This window comes from Mirounga angustirostris, unplaced genomic scaffold (genome assembly GCF_029215605.1).
Source record: "Mirounga angustirostris isolate CCGP_5_RB_7025 unplaced genomic scaffold, mMirAng1.0.hap1 SCAF_14, whole genome shotgun sequence".
NCBI classification, from domain to species: Eukaryota; Metazoa; Chordata; class Mammalia; order Carnivora; family Phocidae; genus Mirounga; species Mirounga angustirostris.
In genome coordinates, this window is record NW_026991722.1 from 52,456,737 (window position 1) to 52,480,065 (window position 23,329).

General features: G+C 39.5%; 1 protein-coding gene across 2 annotated transcripts in view; it reads right to left on the bottom strand.

The window, feature by feature from the left end:
* Nucleotides 1–23,329, bottom strand: part of MYOM1 (myomesin 1) — a 156,182-nt gene that overhangs the window by 80,582 nt on the left and 52,271 nt on the right. For both annotated transcript variants that reach the window (XM_045886981.3, XM_045886982.3), the window contains exons 8-15: nt 21,214–21,306; nt 19,401–19,489; nt 19,229–19,291; nt 15,083–15,247; nt 12,779–12,940; nt 6,154–6,295; nt 3,309–3,508; nt 1,455–1,511 (exon numbers count right to left, since the gene is read on the bottom strand). In XM_045886981.3, coding sequence (XP_045742937.1) covers nt 1,455–1,511; nt 3,309–3,508; nt 6,154–6,295; nt 12,779–12,940; nt 15,083–15,247; nt 19,229–19,291; nt 19,401–19,489; nt 21,214–21,306 — 971 coding nt within the window. The remainder of the gene's footprint in view (nt 1–1,454; nt 1,512–3,308; nt 3,509–6,153; nt 6,296–12,778; nt 12,941–15,082; nt 15,248–19,228; nt 19,292–19,400; nt 19,490–21,213; nt 21,307–23,329) is intronic.

A 23,329-nucleotide genomic window follows, 5' to 3' on the forward strand; every position in this document is an offset into this window, starting at 1 on the left:
AAGGGAAGCAAGGGCAAAAATGAACTATTGGGACTTCATCAAGATAAAAAGCTTTTGCAAAGCAAAGGAAACAGTCAACAAAACCAAAAGACAACCGACAGAATGGGAGAAGATATTTGCAAATGACATATCAGATAAAGGGCTAGTATCCAAAATCTATAAAGAACTCATCAAACTCAACACCCAAAGAACAAAGAATCCAATCAAGAAATGGGCAGAAGACATGAACAGACATTTTTCCAAAGAAGACATCCAAATGGCCAACAGACACATGAAAAAGTGCTCAATATCGCTCGGCATCAGGGAAATCCAAATCAAAACCTCAATGAGATACCACCTCACACCAGTCAGAATGGCTAAAATTAACAAGTCAGGAAACGACAGATGTTGGCGGGGATGCGGAGAAAGGGGAACCCTCCTACACTGTTGGTAGGAATGCAAGCTGGTGCAGCCACTCTGGAAAACTGTATGGAGGTTCCTCAAAAAGTTGAAAATAGAGCTACCATATGATCCAGCAATTGCACTACTGGGTATTTACCCCAAAGATACAAAAGTAGGGATCCGAAGGGCTACGTGCACCCCGATGTTTATAGCAGCAATGTCCACAATAGCCAAACTGTGGAAAGAGCCAAGATGTCCATCGACAGATGAATGGCTAAAGAAGATGTGGTATATATATACAATGGAATATTATGCAGCCATCAAAAGGAATGAGATCTTGCCATTTGCAACGACGTGGATGGAACTGGAGGGTATTATGTTGAGTGAAATAAGTCAAACAGAGAAAGACATGTATCATATGATCTCACTGATATGAGGAATTCTTAATTGCAGGAAACAAACTGAGGGTTGCTGGAGTGGGGGGTGGGGTGGGAGGGATGGGGTGACTGGGTGATAGACACTGGGGAGGGTATGTGCTCTGGTAAGTGCTGTGAATTGTGCAAGACTGTTGAATCTCAGATCGGTACCTCTGAAACAAATAATGCAATATATGTTAAGAAAAAAAAAAGAAGAAGAAGAAGGTAGCGGGAGGGGAAGAATGAAGCGGGGGAAATTGGAGGGGTGGACGAACCATGAGAGACGATGGACTCTGAAAAACAAACTGAGGGTTCTAGAGGGGAGGGGGGTGGGAGGATGGGTTAGCCTGGTGGTGGGTATTGAGGAGGGCACATTCTACATGGAGCACTGGGTGTTGTGCACAAACAATGAATCATGGAACACTTCATCTAAAACTAATGATGTAATGTATGGGGATTAACATAAGAATAAAAATAAATAAATAAATAAATAAAAACAATGATTCTCTAAAAATATAAGCTACTTTATGATCTCCAAATATTTCAGAATGTTCTTTCCGAAACATCTTAAATAATATACACTGTACCCTCCGTAATAAAGGCTAAACCACATGGCAAAACACTGGCAACAGTATCTGGGGAAAACTGAGCTTTTACCTGTAGGTTCCTCTTCAGTGACAATGATCTGCCCAGTCCAGGGTGCTGAAGGGCGGCCTGAGCAAAGATAAATGTAAAAATCACAAAACTCATAAATGCGGTTTCAATTGCACTCATAAACTGGCCATAATAGTCACAAATTGGTTTGATACTAGTTTACTTACATATTTTCCTAATGAATCTTACTGAGCATATATATGGTGTTGTGTCTTCAAGGGACCCACAATCTTACAGAGCACAGAGCCCACCTAGTTGGAGTCAATATTTCTGGAATTATACTTTCACAAGCAAGGTAAATAACCTATGTTCATTTACTGTTCAATACAGATTTCTGGAAACATGTAAGTTCTCTCATGTCTTCTTAAGAGATAGCATGTATTTGGTGGAAATGTTTCTGGAACAATTACAAGTCCAGTAGTTATTTATCTGCATTAATGAAGCCAAAAGAGGAGGGGGGGAGGCTAATCCTACAGTACAGTTCAATGAAAGCAATTTCTTTCCATTGTATTTTGAAAAGTGTTATCTACAAAGGAAACCAGTTTAGATCTGGAGTAAGGAAAATGGGTGACATGGGCAGGAAAAGAGGAAAATCCATTTAAATTCATTTCATTCATTCATTCATTGAAGAGGAAATTCATTTCTGTGTTCCCACAAGTAACAGAAAGAGAGAATGGTTCAACTCCTGCTTTATCAACAGATTTTCACCATAGCTTGTACAAAACCAGAAAGAGGATATGAAAGATAACCTATTTTCAACTCAAATCTTACTTTCACTGGAATTTATAAAAGAGGAGTAAATGAAAATATGAACTGGACTTAGGAAAGAGGTAGGGAAGTCAGATAGTAGGCGAAAAATAATCAGAAGGCAATCAAGGAGCTTGATTAGAAAAAGTCTCCAGAGAAAAGGTATTTTACTTAGCTTTTTATGATGCCACACATGTACCTAAGTAAAGAATAACACTGCAAATACGACATAGACCAGTAGTCCTCAACTAGGATGATTTTGCCCCTCAGGGACATTTGGTAATGTCGGAAACAATTTTGATTGTCACAACGGGAGGAGGGGCATTACTGGAATCTAGTGGGTACAGGCCAGGAATGCTGCTTAGCATCCTACAATGCACAGGACAGCCCCCTATGACAAATAATTATCTGGCCTAAAATGTCTTAATAGGGTCAAGTTTGAAAAATCTGGTATAGTCTGAAGTGTTAATTTCCAACAATCTTTTAATGTCATTTTATGATCCCTATTACTGAGGATGCATATGGGTTCCCACGAAACAAATGCAGGGCATAATTCATGTACCATGGTTTTGACATTGAGACTTGGAGTTTAAATACATGAAAAGATTATTTTTGATTGTCTAATATGGTAACTCAAGTATAGAGACATAAGGTTGTAAATGTATTTTTTCTTTGATATAAAGAAACTCACTGTGTTGAGTATTAATGCTCTAAGGGGCAAATTCTAGGTTAAGAAATTTACCTTATAATTTTAAGAATTAAAAGAAAAGTATATTTGGAATGTGCTAATAAAATGAATAAAAATGCTTCCCAGGCTTTTATCACATTTCATTTCAAATAGAATGCCCAGAACTCAGTTTAACAAGGTAAAGTTTTCTGAATCAAATAAAAATAAGACAAAAAATAAAGCCCTTAGTGAAGACATAAGTCTAAAAACAAATTGGTTTTGGTTTTGTTTTTTTTCCCTAGGATTTTCTGATAAAGGATTTCCTATTCTCTTCTCCCTCTAGTGGAAGGGGGAGGAATAACCTTGCAATGAGATCTAGTGTAGTTACTAAAAAAAAAAAAAAAAAAAAAGGTTCAAGATCCTGAAAATTGAAAGATGCTTACTTTTAAGTCTAGCTTTCTCAGCTGGATCCAGAGCAGCCACAGGCTCAGAAACTCTAGATGGTAGACCTATTCCATTTTTATTCACAGCTCGAACTCGGAATATGTAAGAACGACCTTCTATCAATCCAGTAACTGGAAAACGAGCAAACTTCACAGGTGTATCATTGCATTGAGACCAGCTATCTGTGCCCACCTCACACCTGAGGGAAAGAGAATGATCAGAAAGAATATTAAAACAAGTATGACTAAATTAATAGCTCCAAAGCTGCAAACCCACCCAATTGCTTCAGATCTCCCTATAACCTACCCAGCTCAAGTGTGGTTCAATAGTTACTTAACTGCACGCACTTAGTTCCACTCAATTGCAGTGTGTATTCTTTAATAATAAAAATGCCTCAGATCCTTCCTAAACATGCATACTTCCTTTAAACTCCCTAAAAGCAAGCAGCTGAGGGGCTTTGTGTGCTAAGCAGAAGAACTTTGGGGGAAAAACAGACACAGCAATAGGTAGGTATGTACAATCTATACACTGGAGAGACTGAGGGGGAGATCCCCCAAACATCTTCCTGGCTGACATCTTCAATTCTACCACTGGTGACTTCTTTGTCTTCTTTATGCATTTTCTTTTAAAAATAAAACTACTGTTTGAGAAAGTTAATACCTTAAATATACCTATTTATACTGTAGTTTGGAAAGAGTGTGCTTTTTTTTCTTAAGTAATCTCTACACCCAATGTGGGGCTCAAACTCACAACCCTGAGATCGAGAGCTGCACGCTCTAGGATTGAGCCAGCCAGTCACCCCTGGAAAGAGCCCGCTTGATGATCATTACATTCTGTGTGGGTAGAAGGGTGAGGAGAGTATTGTAACATATGTGTTTCTAAACAGATGAGATTGGTGAGATGCAGGGAAACTCTCAGGCCTGGCAGGGAGAGATTACGTGCTTGAACCTCTGATTTCTAACAAGGTGCTTTTACAGCAGTCGGTGTCTGGGATGGAGTGGTCACATCCTGGGAGACAAAGATGGCAGTTCATATTATGCTACTGGCCTGATCAACAGGGGTTAATAGCTCTCAGCATGTGATTAAATTACACAGCATTAGGATTAAGTAACTCATCAGTTTTCATGAGCAGAGCACCGAACTTTTAGTTTATGTCACTTTGCCAATATGGCTCCACGTCTAAAATGTCTAATTCCCAAATAATTTGCATGGGGGAGGGGGTTCCAATGGCAGTGCAAACGTAGTCAGGGCAAGAGGTTTCTCTGCTTCCTCAGCCTCACCCTTCCATTCTTTGATATAGATAATAGCATTTCCTCAACCTTATGTAAAGTGCTATGAAATATGGCTTCAATCCCTGACTGCCACCCTTAAATCTCGTCTTTGTAGAAATTCTGGAGCTGCTATGGGTAGGGTTTGGGAGGGAGCCGAGAGGCCTAGGACATTTCTTCAAACTGCCCCTGTCTCCAGAGATTCTTCCTCTCTCCCTATGCAGATGCTGTCACGGGGACCCAGTGATACAACAGTGTGCTTCCCAACCCTCATGTGGGCAGAAAGAAAGGCGGAAAGCAGCTGCTCTGGAGATGTCTACAGCATGTTGGAGCAGAAAGAACACAAATATATGGCCAGGCTGATATTTGAATTCTAGTTCTGCTACTTACTACCTGTGCGATTTAGGCAACTTAGTGTTTTCTCACTAGCATGTGGCTTTGGGGCAGCAACTGTTTCCTACTTGTAATAAGTATCTAACTTTCAAATGGCAGTTATGGTTAATGGTTAATATATGTGATGTATTAGAACAGTGCCGTGCACATAGGCAATGTTTAATAAATATCAGCCGCAATATGGTTATTTTTATTATGACTAAGCAAAATGTACTTCTGATTGTCCCTGGTCTTAACACTGATTAAGTTTGCAAATCCCTTGGAAATCTGCCAAAGACAATAAAGCAGTCTGTAAGGATGAAAAAGAATCTACCAAAAACTTCACAGTTCATCATTACTAAATGACAAAGTAATGTGGAAGTATTTAGTATATGGTTAAATAGTATATGACTTATTATAAATATTTCTCTGGATGGTATTGAGCCCAATGGGCATATATTTACTTATTACCATAAATATTTGGTTTAAGACACCTTGGTACAAACCTGTTGTACCACAGTGGCACAGATTATATGTCCTTAGTGGTTTCCACAATTAGATTCTATTACTAAAAAATGGAAAGAGAATTGGAGCAACTATTTGAATAGAAACTAAGTCAGATAATAATGTATTTAGGTTGATAATCTAAATTTGTTGTCTGTATTGTCCAAACTCACTGGATAATTAATGTGTAAGACCCAGTTACTATAAATATCAGAGGTTCTAAGTTTTGGAGAATATAGATTGCAAAAACTTGTAGAAAGAACATAATTTAATACTATTGATACTTGTTATTTCTTTGTTTAACTTGAAACCACATCCTGTGAAATAAATAAGATTTTGTTAGTATTCCTAAAGTATTATTCTTTAAGTATTTAATATTTTAAAATTACTGACTTACTAGGGATGTGGACATTAAATATATTGGACCCTCTACAAGGTCTACAAATTCATAGCATTCTTGCCAAATTAGTGACTTCCATTGGTAGTCAAGTTCAAAAATTATCTTTGGAAGTTAGGTCAATAGATAGGGGTGTGTGAGAGAGAGAGAGAGAGAGAAAGAGACAGACAGACATAGAGAGAGAGAAAGAGAAAGAGGGAGAGGAGACCAGAAAAGAAATATTTCACGTAGAAATGGTGGGAGAAATCAAGCATGCCTCTCTATGGCCAAATCACTTGAACTGAAACTAAACTAAGTACTAACTTATCAATAAAATATCCGAGAATAGGACTCCCTCCATCCACAGCTGGCTGTTTCCAAGAGATGATGATATAATCTTTGTTGGCATCCAAGCACACCACATCCAAGGCAGAGGCTGGAGCTCCTTCAATCTCTGCATCAGCGTCTGTGGAGATAAAGAAGGATCCCTTTAAGCCTCTCAGACAAGAGCCATCAGAGTCTGGCAGTCTCGGACTTAGTGCACACATTTCTTACCACACGCATAGTGGCTGCATCTTTGGCCCAAACAGAGCGAGTTCTGATCTTAGAATTTGCTGACCAACATGAAAATCTGTGCTTTTCATCATCAGTACAAAGAACATTATGTTAGAAAGGGCTATAAAAAGGACTCATGACCTTTGCCTCATGGCCTTCGCCTGCCCAAAATGTCCTAAAGGAAAATAAATATGGGGCGCCTGGGTGGCTCAGTCAGTTAAGCATCTGCCTTCGGCCCAGGTCACCATCCCAAGGGTCCTGGGATCGAGTCCCACGTCGGGCTTCCTGCTCAGTGGGGAGCCTGCTTCTCCCTCTCCCTCTGCTGCTCCCCCTGCTTGTGCTCTCTCTCTCTCTGTCAAATATAAACAAAATCTTCTAAAAAAAAAAAATAAATAAAGGAAAATAAATATGGAGATGTCAGGAATCGCTATCAGAAAAGTCTAAGGGAAGCTGAGCCAGAAAGTCTGTTTTTAAGATATCGAGTGTGCAGTGTTACTCAGAAATATGAATTACTCAGAGGGGGAACACACAGCCCCCTCTGTCACCTTGTGGATGCATCACAAGAGAATACAAACCACGAAGCTTTGCCCATCCCTCTGCTGGGCACTCCCACTTTGGAAGAGAAAGGAAAACATTCACTTTAATCAAATGTTTGTTCCCAGACTGAGGACACTTGCGAAAGGAACTCTGATGCAATATTCACATCTGAGCATAGTTTATCCAAGTTTAGTAGAAGTCCAGGATTATACAAGAAGGAGAGGGCAGTTATTGTTTATGAAATGAGATCCTCTGACAGTGCATCTCCTCAGCAGTGTCTTCAGGCACAGCTAAATTAGTGAACCAGGGATGTTTTCAGGAGGAGAGCAAGGAGAAGGAAAATAATCAGTCAATAGCTTTTTAAGTGGGAGGCAGGGTTCCTGGAGGTGGGGTCCACAGTGCCAATTCCTCCTGACCTCTGGTCCACCTCTTCATAACTGGAGTTAACCGGACAGGAGGCTGAGATGTGTCGGAGCCACTCAACTCAAGGAAAACATTTCTGTTGACTGAATAAACACTTTTCTTTTACAACAAGCTATACTTCTGTAATTACTAAGCCATTTGATAATAAGGCAGAAATATTTGTGCACTTCTGAATTTGATAGGTTTGCATTGCCCGTGAGGAGCTCAAGTCACTTTGGTTTTGAACATTCTGTTTTTTGCCCCAAAAACCTGCAGGAAAGTGTTCTAGGCAACTTCTCTGGCATAGGTGCTGTACCAGAACATAACTAAATCATGGCCCCTAAAAGTAAGCATTTTGGTGGGGAGAAACTTCTTTGCTTTCAGGCTTTGAGAGCACTGGATTGGGGGGCGAGCCTGCCGACAGTGAAGTTAAAGCAGAGCTAGAAAGGGGTCGAGATGCTGAGGTTAACAGGCCTAAGTGGCAGAAGAGGGATGCTGGAAAGCTGCTCAGTTGGGAGGGGACAGGTGGCAACCTTCACCCATGTCCTTTTGCTAACGGCCCATGATGTAACAACCAGGAATCCCCGGTTTAGCTTGCTGAATATCCACTGTATATAACAGAGCCCCTGGCAGACAGTAGGCATCCAGGGAGCCATTTTTCAGCATATTTATAACATGGCCTGCACCGTGCCATTCTTCGGGTGGGCTTAACAGTCTTTCTAAAAACAGGTTCTGTGTAGGAGCTGCTGGAAGCCAAATCCAAATACTGTGTTATGTTGAGACACATCTGTGCTCGCGGCTCTCAGCAGCTGCTCCAGGCTGCTTGACCATAGCACCCACTCGGTCTGTGGCAACCCTCTTCCTAGCCTGTGCCCTCCTTTCTCCCAACCCTCCAAAATGCCAAAGTTTTTGTACGTTTGATTAATTAGGGGAAAGATTAGCCTGCTACTCTTTATATCTTGACTTCTGACACAAGCTAATTATAACTTTTTGTCAAAATGTAAGTAACTATTATCTTTAGTATAAAAGCAGTGCTTGCTTGTAAAATATACGATAATCAAAAAATATATGTTAAAATCCCCTTTAATTCCATAATTCAGAGATAACTACTACTAGCATATTGGCCTAGATGTTTCTAGATTTTTTTCTGTATTTACGAACTCAAAAATGATGGTTTTTGAAATAAAAATGGGACTAGACTATGCAGTTTCATGTTAATATGTTTCCATATCAATAAATACAGATACACATCACTTGTTTTCATTGCTGTGTGTTATTCTGTTGTTTACATGGGGCATTTATTATACTTTATTTTATAATTCCCATGGATGGATATCTAGATTTCTTCTAGTTTTTCCCAATACAAACATTTTTCTCACCTTTGCCCACTTAAGTTCCTAGAACTAGAATTGTTGGAAATGTGCACTATTGATACCTAGTAGCAAAACAATCCTGAGAAATGTTGAAACAATTAACACTCATCAGCAGTGTACAGGTGTGCTATTCCTTCCATCCCTCTATCCCAGTGGATTTTAAAAATCCTTTAAATCTTTGCAATATGATAGATTAAAATGTTACATCATTTCAATTTTTGTTTCTTTGATTACTAGTGGAATTTTTTCATATATTTATTTGTCATTTGTAATTGTTTTTTCAAGACATTTCTATCCCGTCCTTTGCCACTTTATCATCTCTTTCCCTCTATGCGGTGGAGAGGATAGGGGAGGGAAGAATATATAAAATATAGAATTCTAGAAGAATATGTAATAAAATAATAACATTGGAATAGCCTTTCTTCTTCTTTCTTTCCTTTTTTGTTTTTTGCTTATTTATATGATCTATTTTTTTCACAAAGAACACACACTACCTATGTAATTAAATCCTGGCCAAATATGTGCAGCTCTGGAATGTGTTTCTGCAGACATATGGTGCTTTATACACTGATCGTTCTGGTTCAGAAGCTATTTTCTAAGCAGCAAAAATATCAGCACTCTAAAAATGCACTGAAATGGCCTATGCAGTTCAATATATACAGAGTTTTATAAAACACATGAAGTGTCATTTAAAACATGCTGGTAATTTCTTGGGGTGCCTGGCTGGCTGAGGTGTTGGAGCATGTGACTCTTGATCTGGGGATTGCAAGTTCGAGCCCCATGTTGGGTGTAGAGATTACTTAAAAATAAAATCTTTACCAAAAAACCAACATGTTGGCAATTTCTTAAAAAGTTAAACGTAAATTTAACATATGACCCAGCAATTCCACTTGTAGGTCTCTATCCAAGAGAAATAAAAACATACCCATGAATATGGACACAAATGTTCATGGCAGCAGTATTCATCGTAGCCAAAGAGTAGAAACAATCCAACTGTCCCAACTGGTGAATGGATGGACAAAATGAGGTATTTCTATACATCGCCATACTACTTAGCAATAAAAAGGAACAAACTGCTAATATGTGTTAAAACATAAATGAGCCTCAAAACATATGTTTTAATGAAAGAAGATAGATGTAAAAGTCCAAATACTATATGCAGAAATGTCCAGATAAGGCCAACAGAGAGAATGTAGATTAGTGGTTGCCTATGGGCTGGTCTGGGGATGACAGTGGGGAATGGGCAAAGAAATCCCTTTGGGGTGATGGAAATGTTCTTAACCTGGATGGTAGGTGATGGCTGCACACTCTGTAAATATTCTGAAAGCACTGTCCACTCAACATAGGTGGATCTTGCAGTTTATCAAGTACACCTCAACAAAGGCTTTTTAAAAAAAAAGAATCTAAAACACATCATTTAAAATAAACTTGTAAGTGAAAAATTTTCTAAAAGTTCTTAAGTTCACAAAGCAATTACTGAAATTTATCTTCCCAATTTTGTCTTTCCCATTTATCTTCTCAATTCTCTCACACCAACATCTGATAAATTTTAGAATCTTTCCATTTCCTTCTTTTGTGGATTTGAAAACTACCTTAAGTATAAATTTCAAATTTCAATGCCTTTTTCCTTTCTATAGTCAGTAATGTGAAGCCTGGCCTAAATCTGGCAGAGAGCCACAATTCTGGATACAGGCACTGAGAAATGTTACTGAGAAAACCCTAGACTATGTCAGAGTTCCCAGACAAAGTCCACGAAAGAATTGCCAAGGTCTCAGTAACTAAGGTTTTTTTCTTGAGTCTCCAGAGACACTGTCTGGTTTAGGTAAGACAACTGAGAGCAGAGGCAAAGACTTTGCTTTTTCAGTCCTTATCTAGCCAGGTTTATCCAGGTGGTTTGTCTACACAAACTTACTTGCTGAGGAGTTTCAGTGTATCCGTCTTCACAGTGATTTATCCAGAGGCTAGCATCTCTCTTCCCTCCGCGATAGCTAACTTTTCCCACCAGGCTTTTGTGTAGGAGAAAGTCTGACACATTTTCAGATGATGTAGATATTCATGTATTTTTATCAGTTGTTGTTCCAGGACAGAATTCCACAATCATTATTTTTCACTGCGGGTGTATGTAGGCTGTTAACCATTCCCAGGATCCATTTTTTTTTGTTTCCTTTTAGTACTAGAAGCCCCAGCTTCAGCAGGCAACATGGCCACCTGACTGGCCACATGATGCCCTAGCTTCCCTCACTGTGAGATGTGTGTGTGTGGCTAAGTGTTCACCATGAAGAAGTGATGTGTGCAACTCCTCATCTCCCCCTGCACGTCCTTTCTCTCCTCTTCCCATAGGCTGGGATGGGAACATGGCATGGCACCATTGGGACAATGGAATAACAATGTAGATGGAACCTGGGACTCTGACCCACACCCCTATTTCTGAATTGATAGACATGGGAGAGAAATAAGCTTTTTTGTTTCATCAGCTTAGCTTATACCCTAATTAAAATCCTGGGTTAGGCATCAGAAGATCTGTATCCTAGGTCCACTTCTGCTTTTAACTAACTGTGAGGCTTTGGTAAATCACTTTATTTTTCTGAACCTCAGCTTCTGCATCTTAAAATTAAAGGATTGGACTAGAATGGGAATCCTAACCTTTTCGTACCATAGACTCCTTTGGCAGGACTGACAAAGAAAGTCTAGAGGCCCCTTCTCGGAATAATGCTTTCAAATGCATAAAATAAAATACATGAGATTGCCAAAGAAACTAAATATATTGAAATATAATTCTAATCATAGACCCTTTGGGAGTCTGTGGATCCCAGTTAAGGACACCTGACCTCTAAAGTTCCATTTTGATCAAAATTTCCTATGAGTTTATGATTCTATTTAGTGCATGAGACATTTAAAAAAATTAGTAAGTCTCCTATATTGTTTATATTTTAGTTGTCTATATACTATGATGTTTTGACACCTTAAAAACCTTTCTGACTGGGGAGACACTGCCCCTCCCAGGGCTAGCCAATTCTCAGAGAGAGCAAGGGCTCAGCCAGGAGCATGCCTTTGATATGCAAACTGACCAATCCAGAGCCATGCCTCCTCTATCTGGCTTGTGTACCCCAGGAGGCCATATTCCCTTGCCTTAATCATCCCAGGGCCAGGTAGCAGGCCACTAGGGACCACGCCTGTAGTTTAGAGTGTACCAAAATGATTGAAACTAGCCAGTCCTAAACTGTTAATCCTGCCCTGCCTTGCCTTTCCCACAGAAACTCCAATAAAAGCCATGGCCTAAGCTCTCCCCTCCCTCTTGGTCCTTCTGCCTCCTGTCCAACCCAACCTATGCTCATGTTTCCCCAGGTGGCCCTATGTGGTGTGCTAAAACCTGTGAGTGTAATAAACTTTATTTTCCTGAGCCTCTCCTGTGTCTCCTCTTGTGGCCACACCTGACTAACATCACAGAAAAGAACACAGAACACTGACCCTGAAGCCTGTGTCAATGGTCTTCCAAATGCGCTGGGATCCTGTGTAGAAATAACATCCCCACTTGCAGACAGCCAATCCATTCAAGACACAGACGAAGAAAGAAAGACTCCTAAAATCACACAGTTTGCCTTAAGGATTAAGTTGTAGCACCTTGTTTCCTAGTTCAGTAAAGCTGAAACTATAAAGAAGGTGTCTGGAGTGAAATAATGAATTTGCTCCATGAAATAGATATTAAAGAGTAAATCCCCCGTAGCACATCACTCTTCTATTGCAGCTTCCATAAACTGAAATGGCTTTTTATATTGTTGGGATGTAGCATCTCTACTCAAACACCTATAGAGAGCTGCACTGGGGACTTACTGAAGATAAAGAAAGTCCTGACATTAGTAATAGTAACACAGTCCAGAAGCTAGTTACCTTTGGGTTGGTGCCTCAGGGTTAACCTTTTTAAACTGGGTCTAATTTTACTGCAAGTTAATAACTCTATGCCATGTATTTTGGAAGAATTTTCAAATGGACCTTTCATCATTACAAAAAACATGTTTGGATAGATTGATTTGGCCTCAGTGTTTTAAACATTCTTGGGTGTTCTGCTTTTTGCTGGGTCTTACCTCGAACAAAGACATAAGCACTATATTGTTCATAATATTCTCCCATTCGTACACGGATTGTGTAAAGGCCTTCATCTTCTTTGTTGAGATGAGAAAATGTCAGTGTTGCTCGATCTCCGCTCCAAAGTGTTTGAACCCATTTGGATGAAGAAACAGGTGCTCCTGGAAATTTTTTTAAAACATAAGAAAATTAACTCAGTTTCCCCCCCATTACTCCCTTCTTTTTCCATCCCTCCCTCCCTCTCTCTCCCTCTCTGCCTCTTCTTCTATATTGAAAGCTATTTGACTGTTAGTAGAAGTCTCTAGGGCTTTGAGCCATTCTGCCATGCTTATATTGATAAAAAATACTGTATCAGAAGTGAAGGGACCAGGGCCAAATACATAATCTGCAGGGTCCAGTGCAAAATGAAATTGCAAAGCCCCTGTTCAAAAAGCAAAGAAAAAAATAAAGTTATAGGTACTAAAATATAAGGCTTTTTCCTCTAAAAATATTTTACTATATATAATTGGGGTAACACAAATTACAAAAAAATACTTTCATGCCATAATTTTATATACAAAAATAATTTTTTATTAATGTAATATCTTGATTGATAAGATATTTCAGGCTTGCTTTTCTGCAAATTCAGTTATTAGGTCATCAGATTTATACTTTTGGCAACTTCTTTTTAAGTCAATATAATTGAGGGGCACCTGGATGTCTCAGTCGGTTGAGTGGCCAACTCTTGATTTCTGCTCAGGTCATGATCTCAGAGTCATGAAATTGAACCCCACAATTGGGTCTGTGCTCAGGCGGAGTCTACTTGTCCTTTTCCCTCCCCTTCTGCCCCTTCCTCCCACTCCCTCATCCCCCCACCCCCCCACCAAATAAATAAATAAATCTTTTAAAAAAAGTAACATCAGTCACTCTTTACAAATGCAAGATCAGAAATGAGTTGATAATCTTTAAATTTTGAGAAGGATCTTTCTGCTGATGCAACTATTACTGCAGCTGTTAAGAAATTACATACTAAAAATATCATATAGTTTATACTATATAGCACTATATAGATAAATTCTTATAAAGTTAACATTGGGTTAACTTTCTGATAAATTATTTCAAAATATAAATTTTAGTACTCTAGAGCTAATGATTCTTAAGGAATAAAATTTCTAAAAAAATTTGATTTCATATAGATCAGTTTCACATAAGTCTGAATTTAATTTTAAATGTAATTTTACATAATAATATTTTGATATTTTCTCTATCATGTTCTGTAACTTGTGGAAGTTATACAAGAAGCTGAAAATGATTTGTATATAATCCAAATGTCTGTTTATGCATTCTATCACTGTATCTTCAATTACAAGGAAAAATTAATTTTAAGATTATCTTCCTTATTAATAATTGCTTCATCCACAGTTTCATACGAAAATAGTGTTCTTTTTCATTGAATGCGACAATCTTTAAGCTTAATTTACATTTCTAAACCTCTGAATATTTGCTGTGCAGTGTTATAGCAGTTTTCAATACCAGGGATTCTCAACTCTTTGAAGAATTCTAACAACTGCTTCATATGCTTTACTGCAATGTCTATACACGTGATTTTATTTTGTAATATTTTACTGACAAAGTTTACTGCCTGGTTGCTGGTAGTTCCTGTCTGGATGCTCAGGTCAGTAAGTTAGTATTTGTGCAGATGCCACAGAAATGAGCTCTGGGGAAGGAGGGGTGGGCTGGCAAGCTCCAACTCTGTTCCGACTGTGGGTTCCCATGCTGCCCCCCACTTGGAGCCCCTTCCCTTCCCTAGGGCCATGTTCACCATCCACAGTGCTTTTGCCATTACCGGCTTCGGTCTGGACCCAGATGCTCCAGACTGCCCCAGGTACCTGTGTGCACAACTGAAGTTCAGGCCAACTGCTTGGTGAGCATGCTGCTTTCTGCCCACCATGTCGAGGGGTCAGTGGCCATGCTCCATAGTCCCACTGGACTTCAGTGGACTTCCCTTAATTTTACTAAATAAAATTAACTTATAAAATGAATAGATAAGTAATTTGTAAAAATACATTTTTGTAATCCTTTCCACAGACTACTTGGTGATAAGAAATTATAACCTCCACAAATATATTATGAAAGTTCTGCTACTTTGATATATGTATAAAAACTCTTTCAACATCCAGTAGGTTATGCCTTCTAATGTCCAGATTCTGCCAGTTCTGATAAACAGGTCTGCAGTCTTATGGAAGCTCGTGCTCTGGTGCCAAGCCCCGTCTGCCACCTTCTGTGAATAAGAACCGAAGTGAGAATTCATCATAAAGGCTCACCATTTCGGTACCACTGGATCTCTGGCTGGAAATGCTTAATTTCAGGAGTGATAACTACACGGCAGCCTAGACTCATTGTCTCGCCCTCTCTTCCAAAAGACACATCAAATTTGTCATCAAAGTGGATCTCAAACTTGGATGCATAACCATAAGGGGTCACGCCAACTGGGTACAACAAAAACAAACATCAGCAATTTGTTTTTTTCTTATCAAAGAGACACTAGCATTTTAATAAGCAGTCACAACAAACACTGATCAAATGAACTCTCTGGGCAAAAATTAAGTCTTATAAAGAAGTACAAAGCACATTCCCATATATTATGATGTGAAATGGAAATTCTTGCTTCATTGGTCAGATAAGCTCAATATTTATTTTTATTATTGCAATGAATAGAATTTTAAGGGGCAGGCTTAATACCTCACACAGCACATAAATGAATACCACATTTAGCTTAGACTTAAATATTTAGCACAATATATGCACTTTTTAGATTCCTAGTTCATTTAAAACTCAACTGCTGTACTCTCCAGACAAAGAGCCAGATCAATTACTCATAAAAATAGAGTTTTCCAACTTATTGGAGAAATTTATTGCTTCAGTGTCTTTAATGATCTGAGTGAGAAGAAAATATTATAAGAAATTTCAAACTGAGTTTATAATATTGTGACTTTAAAAAACATTTTTCTTAGAAATATCTTACTTGTAGATTGAGTAAATACCTGCATCATAAACCCTCTTAGGTTTTATTTACTCTTTTCTCAAGGGAAAGAGCTTGGGAAAATAATGAATCCATTAATGGGTTACCATGCCACGTACCTGAATTTGACATGTCTCTAATCCTTACAAAACCCCCACAGCACAGATATATTTTTCCTTCTCTTTCAGATGAGAATGGAGAAGTTCACAAAAATAATACACAGCTAATGTCCAGGTTTCAAAGGTATTATGTGTGAAATTGAAATTCAAACCCATAGCTGCCCGACTCTAAAATTTAGGCCCTGTCTCTCATATTTTATTTCTCCTCCTAACACCTCTTAGAATTAATTTGAAAATGCAAGCTAAAATTTACTGAGTTCAACTTGTGCCAAGTATTGTTCCCAGTGTTAAATATCTATTAACTCAAACCTCATAATAGCTCTCTCGGGTAAGTTCCATTATCATCTCTCTGTTTCATAGATGAGGAAACAGAAGCATAGGGAGGCCGAATTAACTGCTCACAATGACCCTGTGGAGCCAGGATTGACACTGGCAGGCAACCAGTTAACCAGGCAACCGCTCTGGCAACCGCTAACCAGGAGTGAAACAACTCCTCTTTGAAGCACAGGTTCCACCTGCCCCATTTCTATAGGATGATGTCCCACTAAGACCGGAAGGGAAACAATTCAATCAGACCTTGCTGCTTGGGAAGCCCGGCTGGCTCCAAAGCTGCCTTAGGGAGTAGAGATAAGAGTTACAAAATAGTGAGGGTTAGGTCGGGGTTTGGCAAATCGGTCAGCCGGATCTGGACTGCCTCCTGCTTTGTACCATTAGAAATAATTTTTCAATTTTTTAATGGTTGAGATAGAATCAAAAGAAGAAGACTATTTTGTGACACAGGCAAAGTCATAGGAAATTCAAATTTCAGTGTTCATAAATAAGGTTTTATTGGAACACAGCCATGCTCATTTATTTACCTACTGTCTATGGTGACTTTTGTGTTACAATGGTGGCATTGAGTAGTTGTGACAAAGACCATAGGGCCCACAAAGTCTAAAGTATTTACAATCCTAATGTATTTACAATTTACAAATTACAGTTAGTTTACAAATTATAATTACAGGAGTCCTTGGCAGAAAATGCCAACTCTTGTCTTAGAATGTGGTTTAGAGGGACACCTGGGTGGCTCAGTCAGCTAAACATCTGACTCTTGATTTTGGCTCAGGTCACGGTCTTGGGGTCATGAGATCAAGCCCTGCCTCGGCTCGTGCTGGGTGTGGAGCCTGCTTCAGATTCTCTCTCTCGGGCACCTGAGTGGCTCAGTTGGTTAAGCGACTGCCTTCGGCTCAGGTCACGATCCTGGAGTCCCTGGATCGAGTCCCGCATCGGGCTCCCTGCTCGGCAGGGAGTCTGCTTCTCCCTCTGATCCTCCCCCCCCTCATGTGCTCTCTCTCTCAAATAAATAAATAAAATCTTAAAAAAAAAATGATTCTCTCTCTCCCTCTTCCTCTGCTCCCCCACCCCACCAAAAAAAAAAAAAAATAGAATATGGTTTAGAGTTAGAAAGACCAATTTATAAGTCCCTACTCTGCCATTATGTGTGGTTTTGTCTCATGATTTAACCTCTCTAAAACTATTTACTCATCTGCATAGTACAGATAAAAGACACCTATTTTATAAGCTTTGGGAGAGCCTTAAATGATCATTGCATATAACGAAATGTCTTAGTATGCTGTCTGGTACAACTGATCAATATATATTAACTATCAGAACAGAACCATGAGCAGGAAGCTTTATCTATGATATTTATCAGCATATTCCAAGCACCTAAACCAGTACCTAGCACACAGTAGATGTTCAAAAAATATTAGTTGAATAAATGAAAAAAGCCCTCTGTTTTCTATGTTAGGAACAACTGTACTCAATTCAGGGACCAGTCAGAGGAGGATCTGAAAGATCAAGAAGTTAGAGAAGTAAGGGTGAGCTGGGTTTTTAGACCCTGGTTTGATGGAGAAGGGAGAAATGGGAGAAATATGGATGCTGATACAGCAGTGGGAATGAGCAGGATACATTCAGATGATTGTGAAATAAATGATTAACAAACCTGTCTTAGGGACAATGGGAGATAAGTCAGTTTCAGAATTTTCAACTATTCTATCTCAGTATAAATCAAATGATGGGAGAAAAACATGATTTGGGGTGTGTTCCTCCCTCACTCCTACGGATCATTCCTTCCCACCCGCCCATGAGATTGATACTAAAGATTCAAACTTGGAATATTAAAATTAGGAGCCATCCCACAAAATTGATGGAACAGGTCATCTACGGACATCAAACTAACCAGTTAGGTGAAAAACTGACCCATGAGAAAGTATCTTCCTCAAGCATTTTCAAAACTATCACTTATTTTTAATGTTTAGAAAATAAGTTCAGGCTTGACTACCTTTTTCAGTCTGATCACTGTAAGCATCAAATTATCTGAACAACCATAAGGGTTTTACTTTTATTGCTTCCTATGAAAAGATGTTCTGATATAGGTGAAATTATTGAAGTTCACAAATTACCACAGATCAGAATATTTTTAATCATTTGTTATTAAAGAACATTTAGACAACATTTTATTTATTCATTTATTTATTTTCAGAGAGGGAGATGAGGAGGGGAAGAGGGAGAGAGAGAATCTTAAGCAGGCTCCATGCCCAGTGTGGAGTCCAACATGGGGCTTGATGTCACGACCCTGAGACTACGACCTGAATCGAAATCAAGAGTCGGATGCTTAACCGACTGAGTCACCCAAGAGCCCTTAGATTTAATTTTAAATTGCACTTCATAAATTAGTGTATTTATTTATTCATTCATTATCAAACACCTACTCTGTGTCAGGCATTGGGGTTTAGAGATAAAAGGTCCAGCTTTGCCTTCAAGTGGCTTGGAGCTCGGTGGGAGAAAAAGACACATAACAGTTAACAGCGTCCAGCGTGATGGATGCTGTGGTGGAGGTGCCACGGTCTCACTGGGGACGCCTAACCCTGACTGGCTCGACTTGGGGGTGGCAGTGGGAGTCAGACATGAATTTCTCCAGGAGGTGATGCTGACCTGGATGCTCTGATACAGGACAGACTTGTGTGGGGGGCGGGTGTTGAGCATGGTTAAATCTCTCTGCCCAGGTTTGTGTAATGATCTTTTTCAGTTTAATATAGAAAGACTTAAAAACCCTTTCCATTTTTAGCCCATCATATCTGGGCTTTTATAAAACCAGAACGAAGCAGTTATATTCAGAAGGAGAATAGTAACCAAAGAATCTAAGAAATAAAACCCAGCATAGATAGCTATTATATACATACTACCATATATTATAATAATCCTCTTTTATTTCAGCATTATAGAATGGCTTATTCTGATGTATTTTAAATAGAGATGACACTTAGCAAATATATTTTTAAACTTACAGCTGAGGGGCAGGGTGGAAACCCCAGCATGGAAGCGAGTCTCATCAAACTCTCCCTTATATCCTAGAAAAGAAAGCAGAAATGCATGTGAACTGCTGCCTGATTTATTTTTTATCAATGAGAATAAATTTTAAAAAATACACTTTGAATAAAACAAGTGCAGCAAACCTACTCTTTACCACGACCGAAGCATATGCTGAAAGCTCTCCTTTAACGTTCATCGCAGAGGCCCGGTACTGAGCAGTGTCTTCAAAATCACATCTGAAAGGACAGATGGAGATGAGTGACCATCACTACAAGCTGTTCTTCTATCAAGGATCTCTTTGCTAACATGGCACACTGCAAATCACTGGCCAGCACGTGGCTCGGGGGACTTTTGATGAAGCTGACTTGGATCCAGCTCCCTGTGGGATTTTATATAATGCAGGATACCTACTACAGTTTCAAGCCAGCAGCACAGTACAGGAGGAGGACACCTACAGCACTGTGACCCTAGCCCAGGTTCATTTAAAATGTCCAAAAAAACGCCATGTCAACAAACTGTTAAGCATATAAATTACAGCACGAACAGTATTATGATTAACTGGTCTAGAGTGGTATCAGGAGCAGAAAATGTCTGGCCATGCAGGTAACTTCCCAGAGCACCCCATGGGTACAACTTTCCTGCTGGCCTCCCTCGGGGAGAGTTTCAGTCTGGGGGCAACAGGGCGACAGAGAGGGAAAGACACAGCCTCTCCTGCAGGACTTCCGCAGGCTCCCCTGCAGGACTCCCGCAGGCTCCCTGAGCTACAAACCGGATCCGGGTCTGTCTAATGTGTGGTTCGGTGTTCTAGCTTCAAAGTGCAAATATGGTGTTTATCTCTCAACTCAACTAAGGTTCAGGTCACACTTGGAGTTTCAGCCCACAGCACAGCACAGCAGCGCCATTTAGAAGTTCCTACAAGTTATAATACAGAAATCGGGATAGGTTTAATAATGGAATAAGAGAAAGAATGATCTCACAGAGATGAACAAGCTAAGATTTCAAAGCAGGTTGTTTTGTGTCTTATCACAACCAGTGTCTGTGTTCTTCGTTGACCTTCTGGATTTAGTGTCATTTGTAAAAACTATTTCTCGTTGAAATTTTATGAACATCAACGGAACTCCAGGAAGGTCAATATGGTTGCCTTTCTCATAACTATTTAATTATAAAGCAACCACATAGCTCACTGCAGCCTCAGTAGAACCACCAACTGGCAGAACTGAAGTGACTTTAGGTCAAGGTCAGTGCTTGGACAATGTCCCAGGGCCCTAGGGTCCTGCTTGAAACCCAGTATCATGTGTGTCACCTGCTCTGATCAGAATGATGTAAATTTTACTTTGACATCTCAGCATGTCATGGTTTCATGTGAACTAAAAATGGTGGGACTTCTTCATCCACATAACCAGAATTGCATTCAAAACCGTATTAGGAGATAGATTAAATGTTGGAGGACTTAGAAATTTTGATGTGGGTTTGGCTTTCAAATTTTGCTTTGGATTTTGCTTTAAAAACATCCCCCTGTCCAGTCCTGCCTCCATCTGCAGGCTGAGAGGGTGGGTGCATAGTTTCCTACACTTCCTGGGGAGCTGAAGGAGAGAATTTATCCTGGTGCAGCTTACTTTCACTGCTAACCACCACAATCTCCATGGCCTTTGCTGATTCAAGGCAAAAAAGGATAATGCTGCTGATGATATCGATTTAGAATGGGGAAGGATAACTAAATATAAATGCCTATTTATGTAACTTATTTTCTCACTAATGTCTAAGAAAAACTCTCAAGTATATAAAAGGATAAGCTAAAAGGTACAAATTAATTTTTTTCTCATCATCACTAAATTCAAACGTAAGATCACTTTGTGACCATGGCGCATTTGGAAGAAAGGGGGACAGCGGTTGTGAACTGCTGAGAACACCTCCCCAGGCAACTGTCAAGCGACACACATGGACCCTGATGTCCTCTTACGCATTGATCTCCAGAGTGTGCATTCCATAGCGACTCTCAATAATATATTTTCCAGGGTTTGCGTGGATATTGATTGGCACCTGGTTTTTATACCTGTGAGACAATGGAAACAAGGCAAAGTAAGTTGAAATGTAAATAGCTTTATGATTAAAAGCACACACACACGTGATTCTTGTTCATGAAGGAACACCCATAAACACAGCACTGAGGTTGCAGCAGCATCTGTTGAATGAATACAAATCTACAGCAGATTAAATAAAATGCACTATAAATACAATTAAACTTCTCAATGAGCGTGCTTTCCTCTCCTCTCTCATAAAAATTACATTGAAGAAGTTGACCATTCACAACAGTGTGGTGGAGTCTCATATACACAATGTTGAATGAAAAGAGCCAGACACAAAAGAGTACATAGCATAGGGGAACCTGGGTGGCTCAGTCAGTTAAGCATCTACCTTTGGCTCAGGTCATGATTTCGGGGTCCTGGGATTGAGCCCTGCGTCAGGCTCTCTGCTCAGCAGGGAGTCTGCTTCTCTCTCTCTTTCTCAAATAAATAAGTAAAAAAATCTTTTAAAAAAGAGTACATAGTATATTGATTGCTTTTATATAAAGTACAAAACCATATAAGACCAAATTACTGCTGTTAGAAGTCAAGAGAGTGATTTCCCTGGGGTGTAGACAGCAGATATGAAGGATGCATCTTGGGTGCTGATATTGTTTGGTTTCTTGTTTGGGTGCTGGTGACATTGGTGTGTGCAGTCTACAAAAACTCATCAAAGCTCTACATTTATATGTAATACATACTTTTTGTGTGTGTATATTATACTTCAATCAAAGACCTAAAGAAAAACTTGTCCATTGTTGACAAGACAGAAAGGAAGGCTTTGTGTTGGGGGTTTTATTGTTGGCTGTCTGTGTAGGATGAAAGCAAAACATTCTTCCTACTAACATTCTTGCATGTTGTTAAAAACAATATCATTGTATTGAAAGCTCTTATATTCAAATGTTTTGTTCTGTTAAAAGCAAGCAGGGCTCTCGGCTTGGGAGAACTTAAATATCAATCATGAAAGAAAAAGTCTGACAAATAAGAGTTGAGAGATTCCCTTTTTCTGACTGTCCTATTCCTGGTTAAGCCTCTCAGCCCTCAGAGGGTAGGCCCACATGGAGGGGCCCTTCCTGAGACACCATCTTCTGAGTCTGGAAGTGGCTCCTTGATTCTTCACCACGTCCTCACGCCCTCAATAGCCAATGACTATGGTGCCCAACCAGGCTTTTCTGCTGAAGCCATTTTCTGTCCAAAAGAAGAGCTAGATTTCACTTATTTTCCCTTCAGACACCCCACTTCATGTGCACAGATAACGTAAATAACACTAATAACCACAATTGAGACAGAGCATTTACTATGAGCCAAACAAGGTTCTAAGTGCTTTACACATAGATCAGAAAATTCAATTATGGGGCACCGGCGTAGCTCAGTCGGTTAAGTGGCTGCCTTTGGCTCAGGTCAGGATGCTAGGGCCCTGGTATCAAGTTCCACATCAGGCTCCCCTGCAGGAGTCTGCTTCTCCTTATTCCTCTGTCCCTCCCTCTGCTTGTGCTCTCTCTCTCACTCTCTCTCTCAAATAAATATATAAAATCTTAAAAAAAAAAAAAAGAAGAAGAAGAAAATTCAATTCTTAACAACAACTGCCTGAGATAGCCTATTTTTAACATCGTTTTTCAGATAAAGAAACCAAGGCATGGAGAAGTTAAATAACTTGCCCCAGTTCACACAGCTAGAGAGCAGAGCTGGGATTTGAAACCAAGCATCCAGCTCGTGACAACATATGATGCTCCCATTTTCCAAATATACTCTGTTTAGCTGCATTTTATTTCTTCAGACTTCTGGAAACGGTTATAACGAGGTATGGGAGCAGGGAAAGTGGTGGAAAGGGAGAGAAAGAAAGGAACTAATCTTCAGTCAGTTCTTTCCTCTCCCCAGCTTACACACACACACCCTTTGTCCCTAAAACATATTCATTTTCTATACTTTTAAAAATGTGTCATTCTCTTTCTACACCTGGCAAAATCCCAGCTCATCCTTTGAGGTTCAGATCAAATGCCATTTCTTCAATAA